This window comes from Pyrgilauda ruficollis, unplaced genomic scaffold (genome assembly GCF_017590135.1).
Source record: "Pyrgilauda ruficollis isolate IOZ18807 unplaced genomic scaffold, ASM1759013v1 scaffold10, whole genome shotgun sequence".
Lineage (NCBI taxonomy): Eukaryota > Metazoa > Chordata > Aves > Passeriformes > Passeridae > Pyrgilauda > Pyrgilauda ruficollis.
In genome coordinates this window covers 10,774,798-10,796,987 of record NW_024508101.1, presented here as the reverse complement: position 1 = coordinate 10,796,987, position 22,190 = coordinate 10,774,798, and the positions used below count along the sequence as shown (strand labels likewise).

General features: G+C 55.4%; 1 protein-coding gene across 3 annotated transcripts in view; it reads left to right on the top strand.

Annotated features, from left to right (window-relative positions):
- The window catches only part of PLXNA1 (plexin A1), a 115,266-nt gene that overhangs the window by 6,593 nt on the left and 86,483 nt on the right, over positions 1–22,190 (top strand). For all 3 annotated transcript variants that reach the window (XM_041460555.1, XM_041460563.1, XM_041460547.1), the window contains exons 2-3: positions 7,287–8,633; positions 14,785–14,967. In XM_041460555.1, the coding sequence (XP_041316489.1) occupies positions 7,431–8,633; positions 14,785–14,967 (1,386 nt within the window). In that variant the 5' untranslated portion in view covers positions 7,287–7,430. The remainder of the gene's footprint in view (positions 1–7,286; positions 8,634–14,784; positions 14,968–22,190) is intronic.

Sequence of the window (22,190 nt, the reverse complement as noted above, 5' to 3'; positions counted from 1 at the left end):
CGTTTCCGAAGGAGAGCCGCTGCCGAGCCCCATGACGCTGACAGCAGCCTGGCTTCCAGGGCTCCCGCTGTTATTCCTTATCAGCACGGCCGAGATGCCCGTGGGGCACTGGCACACACGGGAGAGGTCCCGTTCTGCACGGCCCCTGCGTGGGAGAGGGCTGGGAGGGAGGGATGCGACGGTGCCAGGGGAGTGCGCCAGCTCCCAGCACAGCAGGACCTCTTGGCCCACTGGCTGTGCCTTGTAAGGCTCCCTGGCCTTCCGTGGGGGTGGTGGCATTTGCTGGAGCTGCCGTCCAGCCACCTTCATTAGCAGAAAGTGTGTTTTTGGCAGAGGTGCTTGGACAGCCCTCCCAGCACAGGCGAGCAGCTGCCTCCTCTCGGTTTTGTGCTGAAGGAGCCGGTCCATGATGCTGATGCCTGTTGGAATGTCAGCTCCTCGTGCGTGGCATCAGGCCATAGTAGCAGGGTGATGCCTGTGTCTAACATGGCTTGGGGCTGCAGCTGGGATCTGCAGGAAGAGGAGAAGCCTTGCTCTGCTCTCCCTCCCAGCCAGCAGCTCATGGCTGCACCCATGCTTTGAAGTGTGCTTTGCCCAGGTCCTGTGGGTGAGACCCCCTTGCTGTGGAAATTGGGGTGTGGTGTGTTGTGTTGGCACTGCCCATGGGGAAGCAGATTGTGGGCACAGCCACTGCTGTGGCACCTCCCTGTTAATATCAGATGCTCTTTGCCCATGGTGCTGTGTTTGAAGCTTCTTTTGGACTCTCAGAATAGTTTTCCCTGTGGTGAATTGCTGTGAGGGGAATTCTGGGCTTCTGTGGCACCTCCCTGTTAATATCAGATGCTCTTTGCCCGTGGTGCTGTGAATGAAACTTCTTTTGGACTCTAAGAACAGTTTTCCCTGTGGTGGAATTGCTGTGAAGGGACTTCTGGGCTTTTCCTCTTCCTGTCTCTGCCTGTCCCATTGCCAGGTGAGGGTCTGCTCTCTCTCTGGATGTCTCACTTCTCCTGGGTCAGCTTCACCTTGGGAAAATAAAACATGGGGCTGTGCTGATCTGGAAACTCCACAGGGGAAGCAGAGCCAGGAGCTGAACTGTTTCCAGCTGTGGTTCTTGGGGCAGCATAACTGAAACAGCAGAGGGGGAAGGATGGGAGGATAATAGAGGGAAGGAGAAGCACACATGGCTTGGGAAAGCTTGTTTGGAGAAGTTTTGTGGTTGTTTTAATCAGAACTAATGTGATGGCAGTTGTGCTTGGCTCGCCACAGGACAGCACAAGTGCTGGTGTCAGCAAGGGGCCAGGCAGAAGCATGGGAATTTCAGTTTAGCTGGGATTAAACCAACCCCAGAATGACCTCACTTTGGTGGAGTAGGGGGATCCAGCAACCAGGAATCCTCCTGTGGCAGTGCTCCATTGCAAAGAAGGATCTCTCCAGATTCTCTTTGGGATTTGGGGGAAGCACTTGTGACAGAGAGGTGAAAATGCAGCTTGGAGAGCTGGGCTGGAAGAGGGGCATTGATCTGGGGAGAGTAAGATCATGGCTTGTGTTTGTGGCTGCCCTGTCCCAGTGAGGGATGTGGAGCAGCAGGCTGGGGAGTGAGGAGTGATGTGTTATTCCCCAGGGAATGAGATCAGACAAGGGAAGGATGCTGATGGCCAGAGGATCTCTCGTTGGACTTCCTGCTGTTGAGAGACCTTGCTTGTGGGTGACCTGGGTTTCTGCAGGTCCAGCTGGACCAAGGTGACCTCTGCCAGCAGAGCTGGTTTTTGGAACATTTATGTGGGGCAGTGGACTGATGTGTTGTGAGAATCACAGTCTGGGAGTGTGTGGGCCACAACCAAAGGGGGAGGTGGCCTTCAGGGAACTTGGTCTGTACTACTTTGTTCTTAAGAAGGGGGCAAGATGTTATTAATTGATCCTAATTGAGGTGACAAAATTCACATCAGGCTGGGGTTTGAAGCCTTGAGTTGACCTGGGTGTTGATAGTAGGAAGACACAGTCCCATGGTTGGTGTCCTGGTGCCTTGGGTTGGAGTCTGTGCATGATGAGAGGCACAGAGGGGTTGGAGGTGTTGTGCTCTGTGTATGCTGATGGACAAACTTCCTGAAGGAGGATGGGAAGCAGCAGGCTGTGTCCTGTGTGGATGATTACCCACGGGGTGTGCACTGCTCTCCATTCCAGGCATCAGTCAATCCAGGTCTGTGTTCTCCTCCCAGCTGCAGGGAGCACAAGGGAAGGTGGGGGGAACTTTACTTCTGGGAAGCCCAGATCCAGCACGTGGGCTGCAAACAGAAAACCTCTCAGCAGCCCTTGTGGGGTCCTGTATGGACTGTGATACCCAGGTGAGTTGTGGGAATAAGGCAAAGGACAGCCACCATCTCTCACTTCTGGTGTATGGATTTGGGAAACGTGTAAGGTCTCAGTCCATGCCTGGTTTCCTGGAAGGGCTGCTGAGGCTGTCCTCCTGTGCCTCCTTGCCTTGGGACGCTGTGGTTGCGGGAGCCTGGGTTTCCATCTCGGAAATGCCTGTGAGCCCTTCTTGGAAGGGCTCTCTGCAGAGCAGCCTGCAGTCTCTTGGTGGTGAGTGCACGTAGTGGCTCCAGAGCTGTTCTGAGTTCAAGCTGTTCTTGGCGTGACATGACTTCTTGCAGAGGACCAGAGAAGGGGAATTGTGCACTTGAGAAATGCTATTTAATTTCCTCACTGCTTGTTCTTTTATGCTCCTTTTTGCTGAGGGTCAAGCTTCATGAGCCCTTGGGCAGTAGATGGCTGCTTCTCCTTGTCATGTTTCTTAGAGCAAAAGAGACTGAATTTTTTGCCCAGAAGATTCTTGCAGGGCAGGAGTGGAAGCTGGGGTGGATGGTAGGATGGAGTCCTCAGCCCCTTCCTGGGAGGAAGCAGGAGCCTGGGAAGAAACTGAAGATACTGAATATATTCTTGATTGGGTGATAGTAACGGAGACTAGGGCAGCTTCAGAGCCTGCCATTGATTTCATCAGGGTGTGGTTTGAGCTAGGGATAAGGATAATGATTTAACTCACTGGCTAGGTAGGGACCTCAGCCAAATAGTTTTCAATGACTGCAGTGAAAGAAGGAGTTAAAGTTTAGCCCTGCTGCAGCAATTGCATATGTAGTGCAGCTCGAATTTGTACCACCACCAGGCTTTCCTCATTGCAAGGCTTTTCCCAGGCAGATGAACCTAAAAATACACCAGCTCTAGGGTGAGGCTGCCTCTCCTGTGGCCTGAAGGCTTTTTTCTCCCCTGGATAATCTCCCCTCTCTCCCCTTTGCTAATTACTGGCAGCTTGTAGCTGGTCCCTTCTTGACTGTTTCTTATTGCTGAGAGCAGCAAGTGACTTGGAGGGACTACAGGTAAAGGCCCTTTAGATGCCATTTCCCCTTTTGTGGGTCAGTTATGTGGGGGTTTTCAATCCCACACCTTCTCTCCTCGAACCTCCCTTGCTAAAGTGCAAGGCTGTAAAGCTCTTGGGGTGTTTTGCTGGGAGTGAACCTGCTGGGGTCATGTTGATGGAAAAGCAGGGATGGCAGGTGGGTCTGTGAGTGCCAGATATGCACCTCTGTGCTTGTCTGCATGTTTAAACCCTGTCTGTGGGTGCTCCCATGAGAGCTGCTGCTTTGTAGGCTAGTGCTGACTCTGGGACTTGCTGCCTGGATGAGTGGAGAGGTGGTCCTTAACTCTCTGTCCAGTCTTTGCCTTTTAAGGTTAGTTTTTCCATCCCAGTACTCTTGCTTTGTGCTATCAAAAGTGATGATTGTTTTCCCAAAGTGATGATTGTTTTCCCAAAGTGTGATCTCCGATCCCAAGCACAGGTTTTTCAGCATACTGCAGGACCAGGGAGCGCTCAGCTCGGGGGATGAGTGCTGCTGCCCCTTGCCACCTCTCCAGCAGCCAGGAAGGGGGGCACTGGCATCTCTGGGGCACGTCCATTGCTTGCTGCTGAAAGGCTCATTGGGGGAAGCTGGGATGTGTGAGTGTTGGCCCTGCTGGGCTGGGTAACCCCCATCCAAGTTTTGCAGTGGCTGCAACCATCTCAGTGTGGCCACTTTGAGGTGAAACTGTGAGCAAATGTCCTTTCCAGTGGGGGATGAAGGGGACTGGGGTGGATTTGGCTCTTGTGCTGGCTTTGTTTCCGATGGCTGGTTTCCTTCTATAAATATATGTGTGTGTATATATGTGTGTGTGTTAGTACATGGAAATCAAAACACAAGCCTGTGGTATTGTCTGGCTGGTGGTGTGGCCCCTCTGTGGGGTGAGCCCTGGGGATGCTCAGTGCTGCAGATGCTCTGTGCTGCATCACTTGCTGCACAGCAGCACGGCTACCTGCATTTGTGGTCCTACTCTCCCAGCTGGCATGCATGCAACTGGGCTGGGGTGAATTATTTTATTGCTGCCTGTTTCAGGGCAGGGCTTGGCTCCAGGATGTCTGCCCAGGGTTTTCTATGCCTGTGGACTGCACTGGATGTGTTTGTGGTGCTTCCTGGTGGTGGCAGTTGTATGGTGGCCCTGGACTGGGTGACCCCAGGGTGAGGTGCCACTTGAATGCAGCCCCAGGGGGGTTTGGGTGCCCTGTGGTTTAAAGAGTGTGCCAGTGGAGGAGCTGCCCTGCCTTAGCTGCACTGTGACCTCTCTGTGGCACTTGGAGGCTGTGTGACAGCAGGGAAATGCCCTTTGGCTGCTGCTCCCACAGGCAGGGAGCAGGGGCTGTGCTGGCACCCATGCTGCAGTGCAGGGCTGCCTGCACCGTGGTGGGCTTGAGCCCTGCTTTAGTTCAAAGTTCAGGAACCCATATCACTGAATCCCAAAGAAAGCAGACAAACTAACCATTTGTGCTGTTTTATTTTTATTAATAGTTGCTGATGGTTTTGAGCAGGACTGGACAAAACCACCACTGGTGTCAGGTCACTAGGACGAGATGTTGCTGCTGCAGTATATTTAGGAGCAGAAATCTCTGAGGAGCTCTGCAGAGTGTCATCTCTCAGCTTGCCCCAGCTCTGCCTCACTTTGCTCTCGTTCCAACTTCTGATTTGCAGTTCCCTACGTTAATTTGGGAATCTCCTGTTGGGCTTTCTAGCCCTGGTTTGTGGCAGCAGCTCGACCTCTAGTTCTCTCACCCACTTCCTGAAATAGAAGCAATGAATCATAGAAATGCACCAAGAAAGCAAGTTCCCTGTCGTGCTCTCTCATCCTGGCAGGAGATGCTCTGGTTGGCATCCCCACGCTGCACCAATCTCCCACTGTCACCTTTCCCATCTTCCCCATTGCTTCTCTCCTTGGCACGTCACTGACTCATGAATTTGGTGTTGGTGCTGGTCTCCTTGCCAGGCAGCCACTGTGCTGCTCATGGGAGCAGTGTCTTGGTGACAGCTGTGCCAGTTTCTTGGGGTGGGAAACCACTCTCTGGTTTCCTTCAGGAAACCCCAATGCCTGCAGCTGGTCTGTGGCTTTCTGGGGCAACCAGTGGGTTTGTGCTGACAGTGCCACTCGGTCCCACATCAATGTGGTTTGGGGCTAATAACTCTGATCTGGGGTGCTTTTTGTTCTCTTACCAACAAGCTCAGAAAAATGAAGATTCTGAGCAGTGTGTCTTCTGGGAGTGCCCTTGCCCTGACAGTGTTGTCACTACTTATTCTTTGCTGGTAGGCTCTCCGTGTTGGAAAAAGTGGTAGGAATGGTGCTTAGGACCACGGGGATGGTTTCCAGGGTGGTGCTTTGGTTGTCTCCACACCCATGGAGCTTTGTGGCATCTGGATTTGGTCTCAGTGCTGCTCGTGTGCTGTTGTCCAAATGTCCCTTGAGACTGTTGCCTTGGAGGTGGATGTGTTGGGAAGTCGAAGACAGCAGGGTGAGGAGCATTGTGGGCAGAGCCAGATCTGCAGAGAGGGTTTGGAAGTGGTGCAGAAGCTTTGCCCAGCATATCTGGGGCTCAGGGGAGCTGGCAGGGCTGCAGGGGTGGCCAGGGCTGAGCTTGCCCTGAAAAAGGAGAGAGGAGTCTTGTGTAGGCTGGGAGTTGAAGAACGGGGAAAGAAGTTTCTCCCTTTCCATAGATCTCTCCCAGTCTGGCTCTGTGGCTTGGGAGGGGAGCAGCAGAAGTGAAGGATGCTGTATGGGATTTTGGGGTAGCTGTATGGCTCAGTGCTGGCTCCGTTTGGATGCAGCCCCCCAAGGTTTGCATGTGGCCCAGCTGATGGGTCCCACAGCCCTGCCAAGGACAGAATGCTGAGGCTGGGGCAATATTCAGCCCTGCTGATATGAAAACTGGCTGCCCTCTGACACCCTGCCTTGCCAGGGCTGGGATCTGGCAGAGCTGCCAGTCACCGCAGGCCATATTTCCTACCTGTGCCACTCCCTGCTGGGGATCCTCTTGGAGGTTATCCTGCCCTGAGTCAGAGATGGATGATAAGGGGAGAGGGAGAGGCTCTCCTTCTCCTCTCCCTTCTGGAGTGGCTTATCTGCACTGGCTGGGAAACTGGGCTGGTGCCCCATCCATGGACCTTGGTCCCACCTGGGTGGATGGATTGTGATGGTGGGATGGGCTGTGTGCTGGCAGGGGGGTTCACACAAGCCCAGGTTAGTCTAGGGGTGCTTGTGCCTGTGTGGGGAGGGTGGATGGAGAAGACAGGGATGGGGTGTAATGGAGAGGCTGCTGAACTGACACAGAGAGCAGAGCTGTGCATTGGTCCCTGTGGCCATCTCCTCCCTGCTGCCGGGATGCCAAGGTCACCCTGGTGTGGGGTATTTGGCTGGTTCCCCACTGCTTTGCTGCTCCCTGTTGGTGAGCCCCAGCTGTGGCACAGCAGCAGGCAGAACATTCCATCCCCCCTGCCTGTGCCCCCTTGTCCCTCTGGAGCCTCTCAAACCAACTGTCTCATGTCTGAACCTGTGTTTTCTAATGCATAGAAATGCCAGAAGGACAGGCTTGTCCTTGCCATGCCCGTGTGCTCCCTCCAACCCCTCCTGCCCATGACTCTCCTGGCAGGCAGGTGGCAGGAAAGTGGGCAACATGCCAGGGCTCTTGGCTCTCTCAACTCCTTTAAAAGGTGCTTTTGAGATCCTTCTCTGTGTAGGGGCTTGGGCTGTGCTTCCTGCTAACTGGGATTTTGCATCCTTTCCCAGCATCGCCGTGGAGTGGGACTGGGACAGCAGGTCAGGGTCTCTTCTGCCTGCTAGCAAAATGTGAAGCAGCAGAGTCTTCTGGGTGGGGTAGAACAAGCTTGGGATTGCAGGAAAGCCTCCTAACCGTACTTTTCTTGTCTTTCTCCCTCTAGGGTTGACTGGACTGGCCACGCCCACGATGCCTTGAATGCTGAGTGCAGAGGAAGCAGAGGAGAGTGTTTCCCATTAGCTCCTCCTCCCTCCCCCATCCCTTTAGTTTGGGTTTGTTTCTATTTATTTTGTGGCTGGGTTTGGGCATGGCCTTGGCTGGATGTGAGGCTGCTGCAATGTGGCTCCTTTGGCTCAAGCACCACTTGTCCATCCACATTTGGACCTTGCTGCTCTTGGGGAGCACCTGGCTACCGCTGGCGGAAGGCAGCCCCAAATCTCCCTTTAGGACTTTCCCGGTTACAGACTGGAGCTTGACACACTTGGTGGTCCATAACAAAACTGGGGAGGTCTACGTGGGGGCTGTCAATCGGATCTACAAGCTCTCCAATAACCTCACACTCCTGCGGACCCACGTGACGGGGCCCGTGGAGGACAATGAGAAGTGTTACCCTCCGCCCAGTGTCCAATCCTGCCCACATGGGCTGGTTACGACCAACAACGTGAACAAACTGCTGCTGGTGGACTACTCGGGGAATCGGCTGATTGCCTGCGGCAGTGCCTCCCAGGGGATTTGCCAGTTCCTGCGGCTGGACGACCTCTTCAAGTTGGGTGAGCCCCACCACCGCAAGGAGCACTACCTCTCCAGTGTCAACGAGTCAGGCACCATGTCTGGTGTCATCATCGAGGTGCTGAATGGGCAGAACAAGCTCTTCATTGGGACGCCCATTGATGGGAAGTCAGAGTACTTCCCCACTCTCTCCAGCCGCAAGCTGATGGCCAACGAGGAGAACGCAGAGATGTTTGGCTTTGTCTACCAGGATGAGTTTGTCTCCTCGCAGCTCAAAATCCCCTCGGATACACTCTCCAAGTTCCCCACCTTTGACATCTACTACATCTACAGCTTCAGCAGTGAGCAGTTTGTTTACTACCTGACCCTGCAGCTGGACACCCAGCTGACCTCTCCTGACTCCACTGGGGAGCAGTTTTTCACCTCCAAGATTGTCCGCCTTTGTGTGGATGACCCCAAGTTCTACTCCTATGTGGAATTCCCCATTGGCTGCGTGCAGGACGGCATCGAGTACCGGCTGATCCAGGACGCCTACCTGACCAAGCCTGGCAAGGCTTTGGCCAAGTACTTGGGCATCTCAGAGCAGGAGGATATCCTCTTCACCATCTTCTCCCAGGGCCAGAAAAATAGGGTTAAGCCTCCCAAGGAGTCTGTGCTCTGCCTCTTCACGTTGAAGAAGATCAAGGATAAGATCAAGGAGCGTATCCAGTCATGCTACAGAGGGGAAGGAAAACTCTCACTGCCCTGGCTCTTGAATAAGGAGCTGGGCTGCATCAACTCGGTGAGTTCCCACCTGTCTTTACTCAAGCCAGACTGTTTCTGGTTGCTAGTGGTGTTCTCTAGCTGGACCTTCCCCAGTGTTTTGACCTGAGCTGTGTTTTCCCTGTGGATATGGGCAGTGTCAGTGAGTTGGGGCTGGGAGGGTGGTATGGTATGGTATGCTCAGGCCTCAGGGCATCTGCTGCAGCTCTGCTGTGGAGTCCCTTGCAGATGGCATGTGTGGTTTTGTGGGTGTTGTGTCACCTGGGGCTTGGCGGTGGCCAAGCAGAAGTTGGAAGCAGCAGGATGTGCAGGACAGGGAGCACTGACCTGATGGAGGGAGCTGGGGTGGCTGGTGTTCCCAGAAGAAGTTGGTCATGTTCAGCATGGAGGGACCACATCCTCTCCATGGGGTGCTGGGAGGGCACAAGGCACTGTCAGTGAGGTGGCTTTTGGGAGTGACCAGTGCCACCTGTCATCCAGAGGTGCGAGGTGAATGCTGCTATCCTGGAACAGTGATTCCCAACTGAGGGAGCACTCCCCTCTGTCCCCAGAGAGGTGTTTTCCTGCCTGATTCTAACCTGAGTGCCTCTGCTCCCTGCTGGTGTCTCAGCTGCTCAGTGTGGGACCTCTGAGTCCTGGTGGGCAGGGGACCTCCCAGCTTGGCTCTTGGGGTTTGTTTTCTCTTTGAACTGTTACTGTTACTGCATTCTTTTCTGGACAATGTTACAAACCACTAGTAGTTGCTGGAGGCTACAGGTGATGGAGAGGTCATAAGCTGGGTAGGGTCAGATAAGGAGCTGGGGCAGGCTTGGGCTGCTGGTGTGTGTGTTTGGGAGGGTCTGGTGGAGGTTCTGACCCACCTGCTATCACCCACCTCCCCCAAATCCAGCTTGTTGGTGTTCAGCACCCATCAGCAAGCCCCCAGCCCTGCTCAAGCAGAGCTTTGGGTGCAGGCAGGTAGGCAGGGGGGTCCCTGTGGAGCAGCCCTGCCCTCTCTCCCACCGTCCTCGCCGCTGCGCTGAAGGAGACAGCTAACAGCTGCCTGACAAAGTAAAGGGTTTGCTGTCAAGAGCGCTGGGCTCGCAAATCAGATTTTGGCTTTGAACTAATTCAATTTTGCTGGAAAATGATGAAATCGTTACACGGCTGCCTGTTGGGCCGTGCAGCTGCTGGCTCTGGTGGTGGAGCTGCTCAGCGCTGCCTCCCGCGCTCCCGCTCGCCTCTCCCACCGCCCCAGCAGCGCCACGTCCCCCGGGGCTGAGGAGGCTGCTCTGCCCCCTGCCCTCCAGGGGTGGTTTTAAGCTCTGATGGTCCTAGGATTGCTACCTGGTGGCCAGTAAGTGGATCTCAGGGTACTCTCTGGGTCCTGCAGATGTGGCTCTTGTGGGGTGGAAGGATGTGTGCCGTGATGGAGAGGCTCCTGCTTTTGTATGAGTTGGGTTGGGGGGTGACACCCTCCTCCATGGGAACCAGGTGGTGTTTTCTGTCCCAGTCCTTCTCCAACTGCCAGGCAGAGTGGGGCAGGACATGAATGGATCATAAGTCAAACTCTCAGCTCCTTGCTGTGTTGAACACAGGCCAAACTAGACCACTGGAAGTATGTAGCCTCTTTTTGGCAGGAATTTCTGTGCCCCCCCAAAAAATAAACCCACATCTGGGGCGGGTCATGGCAGTCATGGTGGGTCACCCTCTCTTGGTGGTGAGGACTGGCCAGAAAATAAATGACATGCTGGTTTTTTTAATTTATAAGGAGGCAAAATGTAATTACTCAAGTCAGTAGTTGCTTGGGATTTATACCCCATCTGTGTGGAAATGTGCAAGGAGCTCTCTTGCTGTTCTCCTTCATGGCAGTGAAGGGCTGAGGCTGGTCCATGCTGGAGGAGGTTTTGTCAGCACTGCACTCCCAGACCTCAAGCTTTGCAGGGCCAGTGGGTACTCATCTCCAGTGCTGCAGGGTAGCTTTGATTCTCCAGAGCCGGTGCTGGAGCTGGGAGGAGAGGCTACCAGGCTTGGCAGATAGCTCAGGAGATGTTAGTGATTCCTCTCCAGTGCTGGTGAGTGGAGTGAATTCCTGCTTCCCATTTCTCTCTCCCTCCTTCTGGGATCCAGTGATCTGGAAGTGAGAAGGGAAAAGGAGCTGGCTCTGTAGGGAGACTCCTCACACTGGCACACTCAGACCTGAGCACGGACTTCCAAATGCAGCAGAGGTACCTTGTGGAAGCACCCAGGCCATTTCCCTGTGTCAGCCCCACTGCCTAAATTGCCCCTGACCCTCTCCAGAGGCGTTGCTGCTCCCAGGTTTTGCTGAGAGGGGTTTGGTGTTGTGTAGCCAGGCTCTTTTCTTTCCCTGTGCAGCACAGGGCTGGGATGTCTTTGTGCCTGGGGCCAGATGTGCTCAGCACATCTGCCCAGTGCTCCTGTCCCCAGACTGGGAGGAACAAGGACTGGTGTAGCAGGGCTGGGAAAGGGCACTGGGCTGGAGCTGGAGTGTTGCAGCAGGGAGTTTAGAGTTCCTGGAGCCCTTGACTCCTGGGCTGGCAGTGTGGGCAGAGCCAGTGCCTGGAGCCAGCAGGATGTGGCATCAGCTTTCCCTGGGCTACCCCAGGGAGAAAATGAGTTTTGACTCCTCAGTAAGGCTTGCTGCCCAGCTTGCTGGCACAGGACAATGGCTGGTGACAAACTGGCTGAAAGTGGGCCAGGATAAGCCAAATCCTTTCCGGGGCAGCCAGACTCATGCAGGTGGTAACAAACTGTACCACACTCGGATTATTCCTGAGCAGCAATTAATGCACAAAAAGCCTGGCACCCCAGTCTGGCACTTTGTACCAGCCTCCTGTAACCTCCTCCCTGGCTCTTTGCATCCCTCCACATGCTCCATCACAGCCCCTGGAGGTGTACAGGGGGAATGGGGTGAGCCTATAATGGTGTTAACTGGCGAATTACTGGCTAATTAATAATGCTGAGTGATGCGAGCCTTGTCGTGCTGTCTGCTCCCTCATTGCTTTCGTAAGTGGGCTTGAAGAGAGGCAATGAGACAAGGCATATCAGGAGACACCCGCTCCTGCTCGCTTGGTGCTGTGGGCCTGCTTTCCCTGTCCTTCAGGTCCCTTTCCCCAGGAAATCCGAATTTCCTGACCCTGTTTTGGGGAGGAAAAAATAGTGCTGGCAGAGAGAAGACTGCTGTTCTGTGCAGATAGCTGCCCTGGGGTGTCTGAGCCAGGGGCAACTGAGAGGGGTGCCAAAGAAAAGCATGGAAGGAAAAGCAAAACATAAAAATAATTTTAAAAAAAGGCCCAAACCCCCAAAAGAAACACTGCAGTCCCCCTTGCAATAGGCTCAGGGCTGTGGTCCCTGCAAAAACCCATGCAAATGTGAGAGTGGGCAGATCCCAGTGTCTCCTGCAGATCCCAGTGTCTCCTGCTGATCCCAGCATCCGCAGGCTCAAACGCTGCAAGGTCACTGGTCCCCACAGGCCGTGGTGTGTGTCTGTCCCTGCCAGCACCGGCTGGGGCACAGCTGTCCCCTCTGTCCATCCTGCCCTCTGCCCCTCTGCCTTGCCTCTCCCTGCATCCACCAGGGATGTCGGTGGGTTCCATAACCCCGGCACTGCCGCCCTTGGCCCGACCTCTGTGCCGCCTGCGCTTCCCTAATGAGGCAGTTTGCTGTTAATGAGCTAATTGTCGGCGTAATTATTTATCGAGGTGGTGTCGGCATGGCGGCGGCGGGAGTTCCTCGGTCCCAGAGCGCAGCTGTATTTGTCATTTCCCAGAGAGTATGTTGAGACAAAGCAGAGAGCAGTAAACACCATAAACATCTCCCCTCTTGCATATTCAGCAGCCGTGGCGTTGGGGAAGCTGCAGATTGAGCTCAGAGAGAGCAGAACCTGCACCCTGGGGTGCCAGGGCTTGAATACCTTTGTGGCATTGCCCTGAACCCTTCTGCTGCTGCAGATGGCTGGGTGGAAGGTACTGGGGTTTATTTGGGCTGTGGGGGACAGAATCTTTTCCCCAGCAAAGCAGCTGAGAAATCCCAGTTATTTGGATGGAAGCTGTGTATCAGCTGGAGCATTGCTCTCATCTCACTCTGTGATTAGGAAGATAATTTTCTAGGATCTGCTGTTTTAAAATTCCTAGTCTCATAATGCAGAGGAGGATGCTTAGTATGTGTGTTAGCCAATGGATAGGAGAGGGCAAGGCTGGCATTCAGAGGATGAGTGGAGAGGTGATTTCCCTTGCCTCTTTTCCTTGCGGTTGCAGAGACGTGCAGTGCCCCATGTTCCTGTTTTGGGGATCCCCACGTCTGTTATGACTGGCTGTAAGAGTTCCCCTAGTTCAGGGAAGAATGAGCAACAGTCAGGCGGGGAAGGGAGTTGATCTTTGTACATTAACTCAACACCCAAAACCAGAAGTTAGAGTAACTGAGGGGGCAGCCCAGCATCCCCAGAGTGCCTGGTGGGCTGAGTGTGACTGGTCCTTCCCTTTTGGAAGGCTGGCACAGCATTGAGTTCCTGCTGCAGGAACTGCAGGGATTGGGACCTGCAGGAACTGCAGGGATTGGCACCACTGGCCCTGGAGCTGGAGTGGTGGCACAGTGAGGAGGGTGAGCAGCCTTGCCATGGCTGTGGGAGGCTGATGCCATTGAAACTGCAAGTGTATTGTGCTGGGGCATAGAAAAGTGGTGTGTTTTCTCCCCTCCACATGGGAGCTGGTCTGGGCTGATCCTCGCTTCCCAGGTAGTGATGAGTGGGAATTACAGAGCTCTGTACTGCCCTTGCGTACGTGGAGCTTGGGAGCTCGGCATTTTCCCATATGCTCTGTGCACATGCGGTATGGATTTAAAACCCCTTGGGGACTGGCATGCATTTGGAGCCTGCTGCTTGCCAAAAAACCTCTCTCCCCTTTAAATTCAAAATTATATAAGGAGCCTTGTGAAGCGGAAGAATCCCGTGACCGGAGCAGGCTGTCTCCCTGTCAGCCGTGCCTGCCTTGCCACTTTACCCTCCTGCATCCAGGCTCGCTGCCACCCTTGGGGATTTGGCAAAGCCCTTCGCTGCCTGGGACAGAGTGGGGATTTTGCTGGTGCTGTGTGACCACGTGAGGCTGTTGCCTCATGTGGGAACACTGGGAGGCCCATGTGCCCCCCAGGCCAGACAGCTGTGGCCAGGGTCTGTTGTTCTGCTCAGCAGGTCAGGGTGAGGATGCTCGAGGTAGGGATGAATGCTGTGGATCTGGTATTGGTTCCACTCCCCTGTCTGCGTGTCAGCTTTCACAGAGGGCATCCCTTTGTCTTTGCCTTGCCCATCATTGTACAGTCCTTGAAGGAAGTCCCTGCTGTCCTGGCCATGAGAGTGGGCAGAGGCCAGTGCAGCCCTGCTTCTGCCTTTTTCCAGGCAGAGGGAAAGCTTGCAAAAGCTTCTCCCAGACCTGTGGGCTCGAGCTGAACTGAGGAGGCGGCTGGCTGAGCCAGGCGCCTTGTCTGGGGCAAGGCAGCATGGAAAAAATGTGGGGATTTCCCAAAGACGTTCCTGCGGGAGGAGGAACAGGGCTGGCAGGTGGGTAGTGTGTTTGCTGGAGGCTTTGCTATGTGAAGTGAAGCTCTTCCAGGAGTCCTGACTTGTTTGCCTTGGTATGGCCTTGTCTGGGAAGTGTTTTTTCTTTGGGGGAAGGCTGGGGTGCAGAATTCAGCCCCTCCTGCCTTGCTTTCAAGCTGTTTTTTTTTTTTTTTTTTTTTTTTTGAAGCTAGTGCTGGGATGAGGAGGAGGAGAGGAATGTGTGTGTGCTGGGGAGCTTGTGCTGGCATCCCACGTGTCTGAGATGGCACTGGAAGGGATGGAGGGGGGAGCAGGGATGCTCCACTGGCTCCTGCTCTTTGTAATTGCTGCTCTGTAGGATGCAGAGGACAGAGAGCCTTGGTCTGCAGAGCCTGTTCAAATGTAGAGAGGACCTGCATGCAGTGCATCTGTCCTAGTGCCTTACATCAGTGTGCAGGGAATGTTAGGGAAATGACAACTCATGCCTTCCCTTGGCTGGTGAGGTGCGATGGCTGCAGTAGGAGGCTGCCAAAGGTGCTGTAGCTGTGGGGTGAAGGTAGATGACTGATTGCCATCTGTGTGGTCCAGCGTGTCGAGGCATTGGCAAAAAGCTCATCTCTCCTCTGCTTTCTTCCAACAGCCGCTGCAGATCGACGACAATTTCTGTGGCCAGGATTTTAACCAGCCACTGGGAGGGACTGTCACCATCGAGGGGACCCCGCTGTTTGTGGATAAGGAGGACGGGATGACCTCGGTGGCTGCCTATGACTACAGAGGACAAACCGTCGTCTTTGCGGGCACGCGGAGCGGGAGGATCAAGAAGGTAGGAAAGCCCTCGGTGACGCTGATGGGGAGGGATGACCTTTGCCTGACTGGCCTTTTGTGGGGTACTGGTTGGGCTGGGCCTCCATAATAGAGTGCCTTGATATATTTGGGGTAATGTGCAAAGGGCCAGTGAGGGGCAATTTCCCCTTGCTTCTCTCTGCCAACTGAACTTGCAAACACTCTGCCCTTTGGAAGGGTTATGACATAAGGAAGGTGAGTCCTTGCTGATGGTTGTTCAGAGTCCATCCTGTCATGTCTCGGGGACAGGTGGGCTTGCCCTGGAGCTGCCACGAGGCAGGCTCTGTCTATCTGGATCCTCTGTCCATCTGGCCTCTGGTCATTGACCTGGGCAGGGTGGGCAGAGGTGGGTGCTGATGGCTCCAGCCTGGTGAGGGGGAGCCTGCACTTCCTGTACCCTGCCTCACAAAAGGCTGCTTGTTGGTGGCAATTAGCAAATAGCTCCATGCGTGCCTTTCTCTGCCTGCATCTCCACAGGGCACGGATTTCCTGTTATCATAACATCATGCCTATAATTACAGCTGTACATGCCCTGTGTAAACATATCTTCCATTAACACATCCTCAGCCGGGGAGAGGCCATGTGGAGGTCCTGGTAGGGTCCCTGCTATGGACCAGATCTTGGCTGGGGGTTTGGCCCATGTCTCCGTGACTTATAAGGTGCTTCAGCACTCTGTTTTGGGCACAGCATTCTGCATTTTTGCTACATCTCCTGGCCTGTGCAGCCAGGGTGCCCTGCAGAAGGCAGGGTGGTTTCCCTGGCCGGAATCTGGAGCAGGATGCTGTTGTGTAGTTGCCATATGTCCTTCTTGCTCTGCTCCTGTTCTCCCATGACCCCTGACAGACCTGCCTATGCTCCTGCCTATTAGCAGAGTTTTTGGGGCATGGCCAGCACACACTGGGGTTTGGGGCATGATGGTGGGGTCCTCTCTAGCTCCACACCTTCTACTTGTCTTTCTGCAGTCTTTGGAGGGTGCACAGCGGCAGCAGGGCTGTCGGGATGGAGGCAGCTCATCCTCCCTTCTGGATCAATAAGGGATTCAGAGGGACTGGTATCATGTTGCTGCAGGCTTCTCCTGCTGCTGGGCTCCAGATGGGAGCTTTTAGATGGTGATGGGAAGGGAGGAGCATGTGGGAGGAGGGTTCAAAAAGCCACAGGGACAGTATTACACCTCTAGTTCCTCAGTTACCTAGAGGGGCTGGTGGTTGGTTTTTAGATGGCAAATTGGATTTTTCTTCTAACTGCTTTTTTTTTTCAGTTTTTCCCTGGTCTTTGCACCTTCAGAGCCATTTGGAAAGGGTCAACTAGCGTAGGTGCCTGGTTGGTGTGTGGGCTGCATGCTGCAGCCATGACTGCAGCTAGCACTTGATGCCCAGGTGTGGTTTGGGTGTCCTTCCTCCCTCCCTGCAGGGCTTTCTTAAGCTTTGTTTTTCCTAGTTCTGAACTTGGTGCCCTAAAGAGCTGGTGAGGCTCTCTGGCCCTGCAGGGCATGAGGACATGGAGCTGATGAGACTCAAGAGATGGGTCTCATCCTGTCTCAGTGCTGGAATGCTGGGTAGGTTTTATAGGCTTATCCTGCCTAGAGCCCCCCGATGCCCTGGTGTTGCAGAGCTCTCTAATGGCAGCATGGGAGCACTTTGCAGGCTCCAAGCCCTGCACCACGAGGTGCTCTCCTTGTCCCTGCAGTGACCTTGAAGGGGGCAGCCCAGCCCTCCTGCGGCAGGGGCTGCCTGGCTGCCCGGCAAAGCGCTGCCTCAGCAGCTACCTGATCCTGCTGCCTGGCTGCCAGGGCTGAGGCAGGGGAGGGCGAGGAGGGGCTGCTGACCTGTCTTTGATGGAACCAGTGTGTCCCCGGCCAGCGGATGCAATACCTGGCAGGGGTTCAGCAGAGTGTAGCCAAGGTGGCTCCTCCAGGCAGAGAGGATGTGTGTGGGAGGGTGCAACCTTCAGCAGTGGTTGTAATCCCTCTGCTTTTAAGCTGTTGGTGTTTCCCACCGTCCCCTTGGCAAACACCCACACTAGGCTTGGTGCAGCCTGCTGTCCCCCCTGCCCTTTCCAGAAGCCCTGGCATCTCCTCTGGGAGAGGAAGGGCTGCACCGACAGCTGGGGGCCTCCCTCCCCACCCCCAGGAGCCCTGTAATGGATGCTGCTCTGCTGAGGGGCACTGATCTCGCCATCTGGGCCGGGTGAGGTCAGGCCAGAGTCACTGCCGCGTCTGGCTTTTCCTTGGATGGCAGCTCCCATGCCCAGCATTTGTCCAGGCTGTTGCGTGCAGACAGAGCCTCCCTTTGTCTCCCCCAAAACGCCACGCGAGCCTGTGGCTGCCCTGCAGCCTCTCCCCAGCCCTGCCACCAACAGTTGCCATCGGGAGAGCAGGGTGCTGGGCAGCACCTGCTGCCACCACAGCTGCAGGGGGACCCCAACTCTGGGGGGGCTGGAAGGATCTTGCAGGCAATGTCAGATTTGCAAAACTGTCTGTGGGACAGGGGCTGTGGGCTGGGATGTGGAGGCACCAGGGGGATGGAGATCACAACCCCTGGGGTGCTGAGCGACTTGCAGCAGCAGAACCCGTGGCAGCTCAGTCTCAGCTTGTCCTGCAGCATTACCAGGCAGGCAGTTATCTTTGGCTGATCCCAAGTTATGTGGAGAGGTCAGGCTTGGAAAGCCCTTGGTCCCACGTGCTCGCTGTCCTCTGTGCCAGCAGTCATGGGACTGGGGCACTCGGGGAATTCCAGCCATGCCCAGGTGAACAATGCAGGGATGGGTTCCAATACTGCTGGAGCTGGCACTGAACCATTTCCTCTGTACTCCTGAGCTGGCACGGCAGGGACCGGGCCTTGCACCCTATAGTCTGACAATGCTGTGGATGGGGAAGTGACATGGGGACGTGAGCTATGAGCATGCTGCAGCAGAAATATCAAGGGATGTTTTTGAAAAGGAAATGAGGCTTGCATCCTAATGCTTGGGTTTTTCCTGGAAACCACCTGTCCTCAATTGGCAGTGCTTTTATTGGGCAGTTATAATTTTCCCAGGTTGTGTTTTCTATTTTTTGGGTGGATAGGAAGCTGTGTGTTTGATTGCAATGGGAGTGCTCAGTCCTGTGCTGGAAAGGCATGTTTGACACTGCACCCATGTCAGCTCTTGAGTTGTGTATGCCAAAGACTTGATTTTGGGTGTGCTTGAGGTGTTGTATGGAGAGAGGGAAGAAGGGTGATAGTGAAGAGGGTGTGCTGAAGATGGTGCAACCCCCTTGCAGTAACTGCACCGTGCTGGGCTGGAAGCTGGAGCAGTGGGACATTCTGGGAGGTGCAGTACAGACCCGGCTGCCCTCCTTCACTGCCATCTGCTCCTCGTTATGCAAACACGGCACTGCCCTGGGGCTCTGCTGAGTTCAGTGTAGCCCTCGTGGGTTGACCCAGTTTTGGGTGCTGCCTGGTTATTTTTGGGGGCATGAGCTGAGTTCCTCTCTCAGCGCAGCCAGTGGCTGTCCCTGGCTGCTGTGGAGCAGGGAGGCTGTGAGCTGTGCCTCCTGCCACAGCCCTACAGGGGATACCCAGCACCAGTGGGGATCCAGGCACTGGAGATCCCTAAGGCAGGTGTGGTTACTGGACAGTGCAGCCAGTGCATCCCAGCCACGATAGCACTGGACTGCACATCCCTCACAGCCAGCCAGCTGAGCTCTCATTTTTTGAGGAATATCTCTCTCCCCCATCACCACTGCAATCCCTGTAGCTCCTGTTCTGTCCTGGAACTGGCTGGCCTTGGGCATGAACACATCGTGTCTCCCTTGGGAATCTGCTCCCCCCCTGGGGCTTGTGCTTGCCACGGCTTGTTTATTCTCTCCCACAGAAAGCACAGCTGAACTGGGCCTATATCTGGCTGCTTTGATTTCACTTCTTTGATAATAATAATACTAATAACACTACTAATAACAAACTCTTCACACTAAGTGGGTTATCCCCATCCCTACCAGCTGGACATGGTGCTCCTCTCCTGGTCTGTAGATGGTTGAGGGTCTCCCCTGCAGCTCCCTGTCCTGTGGGCGGGGAGATGATGGTGCTTTGGGAGAGCAAATTTGGCAGCCTATGGAGTTCTCTAAAGCCCCTTGAGTTCTCTAAAAGCTTTGGATTAAGGATGCTTCAGTGTGTTCACAACCCTTGGTGTGTCTGGACAGAAAATAGGTGCTGTGGGGAGAGGGAGTTGCTGAGCAGGGCCTTTTTGGGATTTCCCTGTTGCCTGCTGGCTCCCTTCTATCACAAAAGCCCCCGTGTGTTGGTGTCCTGGGTGTGATGCATGACCTGATCACGGTCCACGTGAGCTGGGAGAAGAAGCCATCAGGCTCCCTGCCCACCCCGTCCCTGTCCCCACAGATCCTTTCGCATCACCCTCTGCTGAGTGCTCAGGGTAAGCAGCTCTGGCTGAAAAGGGGCCCTTTGTGTCTCGCGCGTGAAATCCGGCCCGGAGTGCGCGGGAAGGCTTGGCCCGCCTCGTGACCCTGCGGCTGGCTACCCTACTTACTGCCTGTGCCTTGCCTGGCTTTTCTTTTGGGGTGTGTGTGGGGGGACACAGGACAGATTTGGGGCTTGAACCCTGCCCTGGCCCTGGCGGTGTCAGCCGGTGACCCTTGAGGACTGCCCAGGCATCGCCCCCTGCGCAGCCCCTGGAAATGCTCTCCTGCTCGTGCTGCTGCCTCTTCCCAGCTGGCTGCCCAGCACAAGGGCCTTTTGTTCCTCCTGCCTCTTCCCTCTGCCCTCTCCTGCTCCGTCCCCACCCTCTGGAGACCCACAGCCCCCTCCCCACACGCTTGCAGCCCCCGTGGGCGCCGGTGCTCAGCCCCGTGAGGGAGATGCGCTCCTCGGAGCATGCGCCCACGCCTCTCCCCAATCAATGGCAATAATTTTATTGGCATGACAAGGTAGCCGACGGTTGCCAAAGTGAATCCATCAAATACCTCTTGGCGGCTCCCCGCCCCCTCGAGAGCTCTCGCTGGAGTCGTTAAGCTGTTTTAATCAAGGTGGAGGCTGGAGAGCAGGCGTGTTAAGTGGATGGGGTGGTGGGGAGGGGGCGGCGGAGCCTTCCCGTCCCCTTGCTCGTGGCAGGGAGCGCTCGGCATCGCCCCATTGCTGCTCAGCAGGAAGGGGCCCCGCTCGCCGGCGCTGGGCTTTGTTGCGCCGCCCGGCTCTGAACAGGATGTCTCATTGTTGGAGGAAACAATTAGAAATTCATCGTGAACCGCTGGCCTCTGGGATCTGACGGGGCGGCGAGGCCGTGGCTCCAGGCAGCTGCCAGCTTCGTCCTGGGGTGACTCCTGGAGGGGAATGCCGCTGGGGTTCCTGCTCCTGCCTCGTGCAGGGTGGATGGGGATGAACATTTCCAGGCTCCTGGCACTCCAAGGGATGCTCCGGCATCCTCATACAGCCTTGGGAAAGGAGAGGAGATGTCAGGGGACTCACTGCCCTCGAAGTCTGCTCCCCCCACCCTCCATGCCCCCAGGCTTTTTGACTCACAAGCCACAACTCTCTCTCTTCTTTCCCCCCATCTGCTCTGCTTTCAGTGCAAAGCCGGCAGGTGAGCGAGGCCTGGGAGCCTGGCTTGTGGCCAGCCGGGAGGCAGCAGCAGCAGCAGCCAGCCCTCCTGCAACCTTCGCTGCCGAAAGCGCTGACGGTGCACGTCTCGCCTCTGCCTGGCGCCGGGCGCCCGCAGGAGCCGAGTGCCTCGCCCCCATCCATCAGCCTGCTCCGGAGCCGGTGGCTGCTGGGCTTCACCCGCGTCAGGCAAGGTGACTTTTGGGCAGCAGTGCTTTGTGAGAGCCGGAGAAGGTTCAGGGATGGAGGTGGACCACAAAGACCCTGTGTCTTCCAAAGGGCTACCAGGTGTAAACCTGGCTTCTGTAATCGCTCTGTGAAGGGGTTTGGGGGCAAAACGCTGCTTGGCAGCCCCTCGGGACGAGTCGGTGCTGCCCTGCTGGGTATGCTCAGGAGCTGGCAGGTGCCAGCCAAACATGGCAGCATCACCTTCACAGCTGGTCCCTGCAGACCATCCTGTGCCCTGGCAGGGGCTGCCACTCTGGAAGTATTGTGGAAATAAGGCTGGGAAAGGAAAAAGCAAGAGCCTGTGGGGATTTGTGACTGTGTGCCTCGCTGGTTCTGCCTCTGTTGTTGCAGGGCTGTGTGAGGCATTGGTGGCCATGGCTTTGCAGTGCTGGGAGAACAAGGCACATGAGTGATCTTTGGGGTCATTGATGGGGATGCTGAGCCCCCATAAATGTTCGGGTCACACTCATTGGGCACTGTTATTAGGAAGAAGGGTGTGTTGTCTGGCTGGGAGCATGCAGTGCCAGCAGTGAGCAGTGGGTTTTCCTTCCTAGCTGGTTGGTTTGGTTGCTGAAGCGTGAAGCTGCTGAGCATTTTCTTCTGCACCTCTCTGCTGCTGAACGCAGGGCTGTGGCCCCTGTCTGTGACCTCTATTCTGCTGGGAAGAGCGGGAGCACGACTGTGCCTCCTGCTGGGGACCTCCGTGGTGGCCCCAGTGGGACAGGGCAGGGGGAAAAGCCACCCCATTAAAATGGAAATGAGCTGGGAGGGCCCAGCTCTGTTGGATCCCTCCTGTTGGAGCCATTGTGCCTATTCACTGGCTAACTTTCACAAACACTGACTAATTTTGGCTTTTCAGGTGGGAGAATGGCCCCTACCTCCCACCAAAGGCAGCAAGGGAGGATGGCTTGGCTCATCAGGAAGGCAGAGGTTTGGGAGGCAGGGACTGTGCCTGGTGTGAAGGGGCAGTGCTGGTGTCTGCTTCGACTTTGTGCAGGCCCATTAACCCAGATTTAATGGTGCCTGAGGAATTTGCCCTCAGCCCCTGGCCTGCTGGAGGAGGGAGGATGTGTGCTTAGCAGGAACTCAGGCAGCTCCAGTGTTGTCTGGGTCTCTGCGTGTTCCAGCCCTGTCCCAGGTAGAGACATGACTGCAGGGAAGGTCAGACATCCCCATGAGCTGACCTCCCTGCTTTTCCCTCCTGGGCTGGGAGGAAAATCCATCATAGATCGAGAGCAAGGTGGAGGTGTGGTATGGCACTTGGGGATGCAGGATGTGGACTCCAGCTGCCCCTTAGTGGCTGCTGGATCCTGTAATCCATCTCTGAGACTTTGATACATGGGTGGTCATTTGTCTCCAAGTCCAGGTGGGGAAGGTGTCAGTCCCAGGC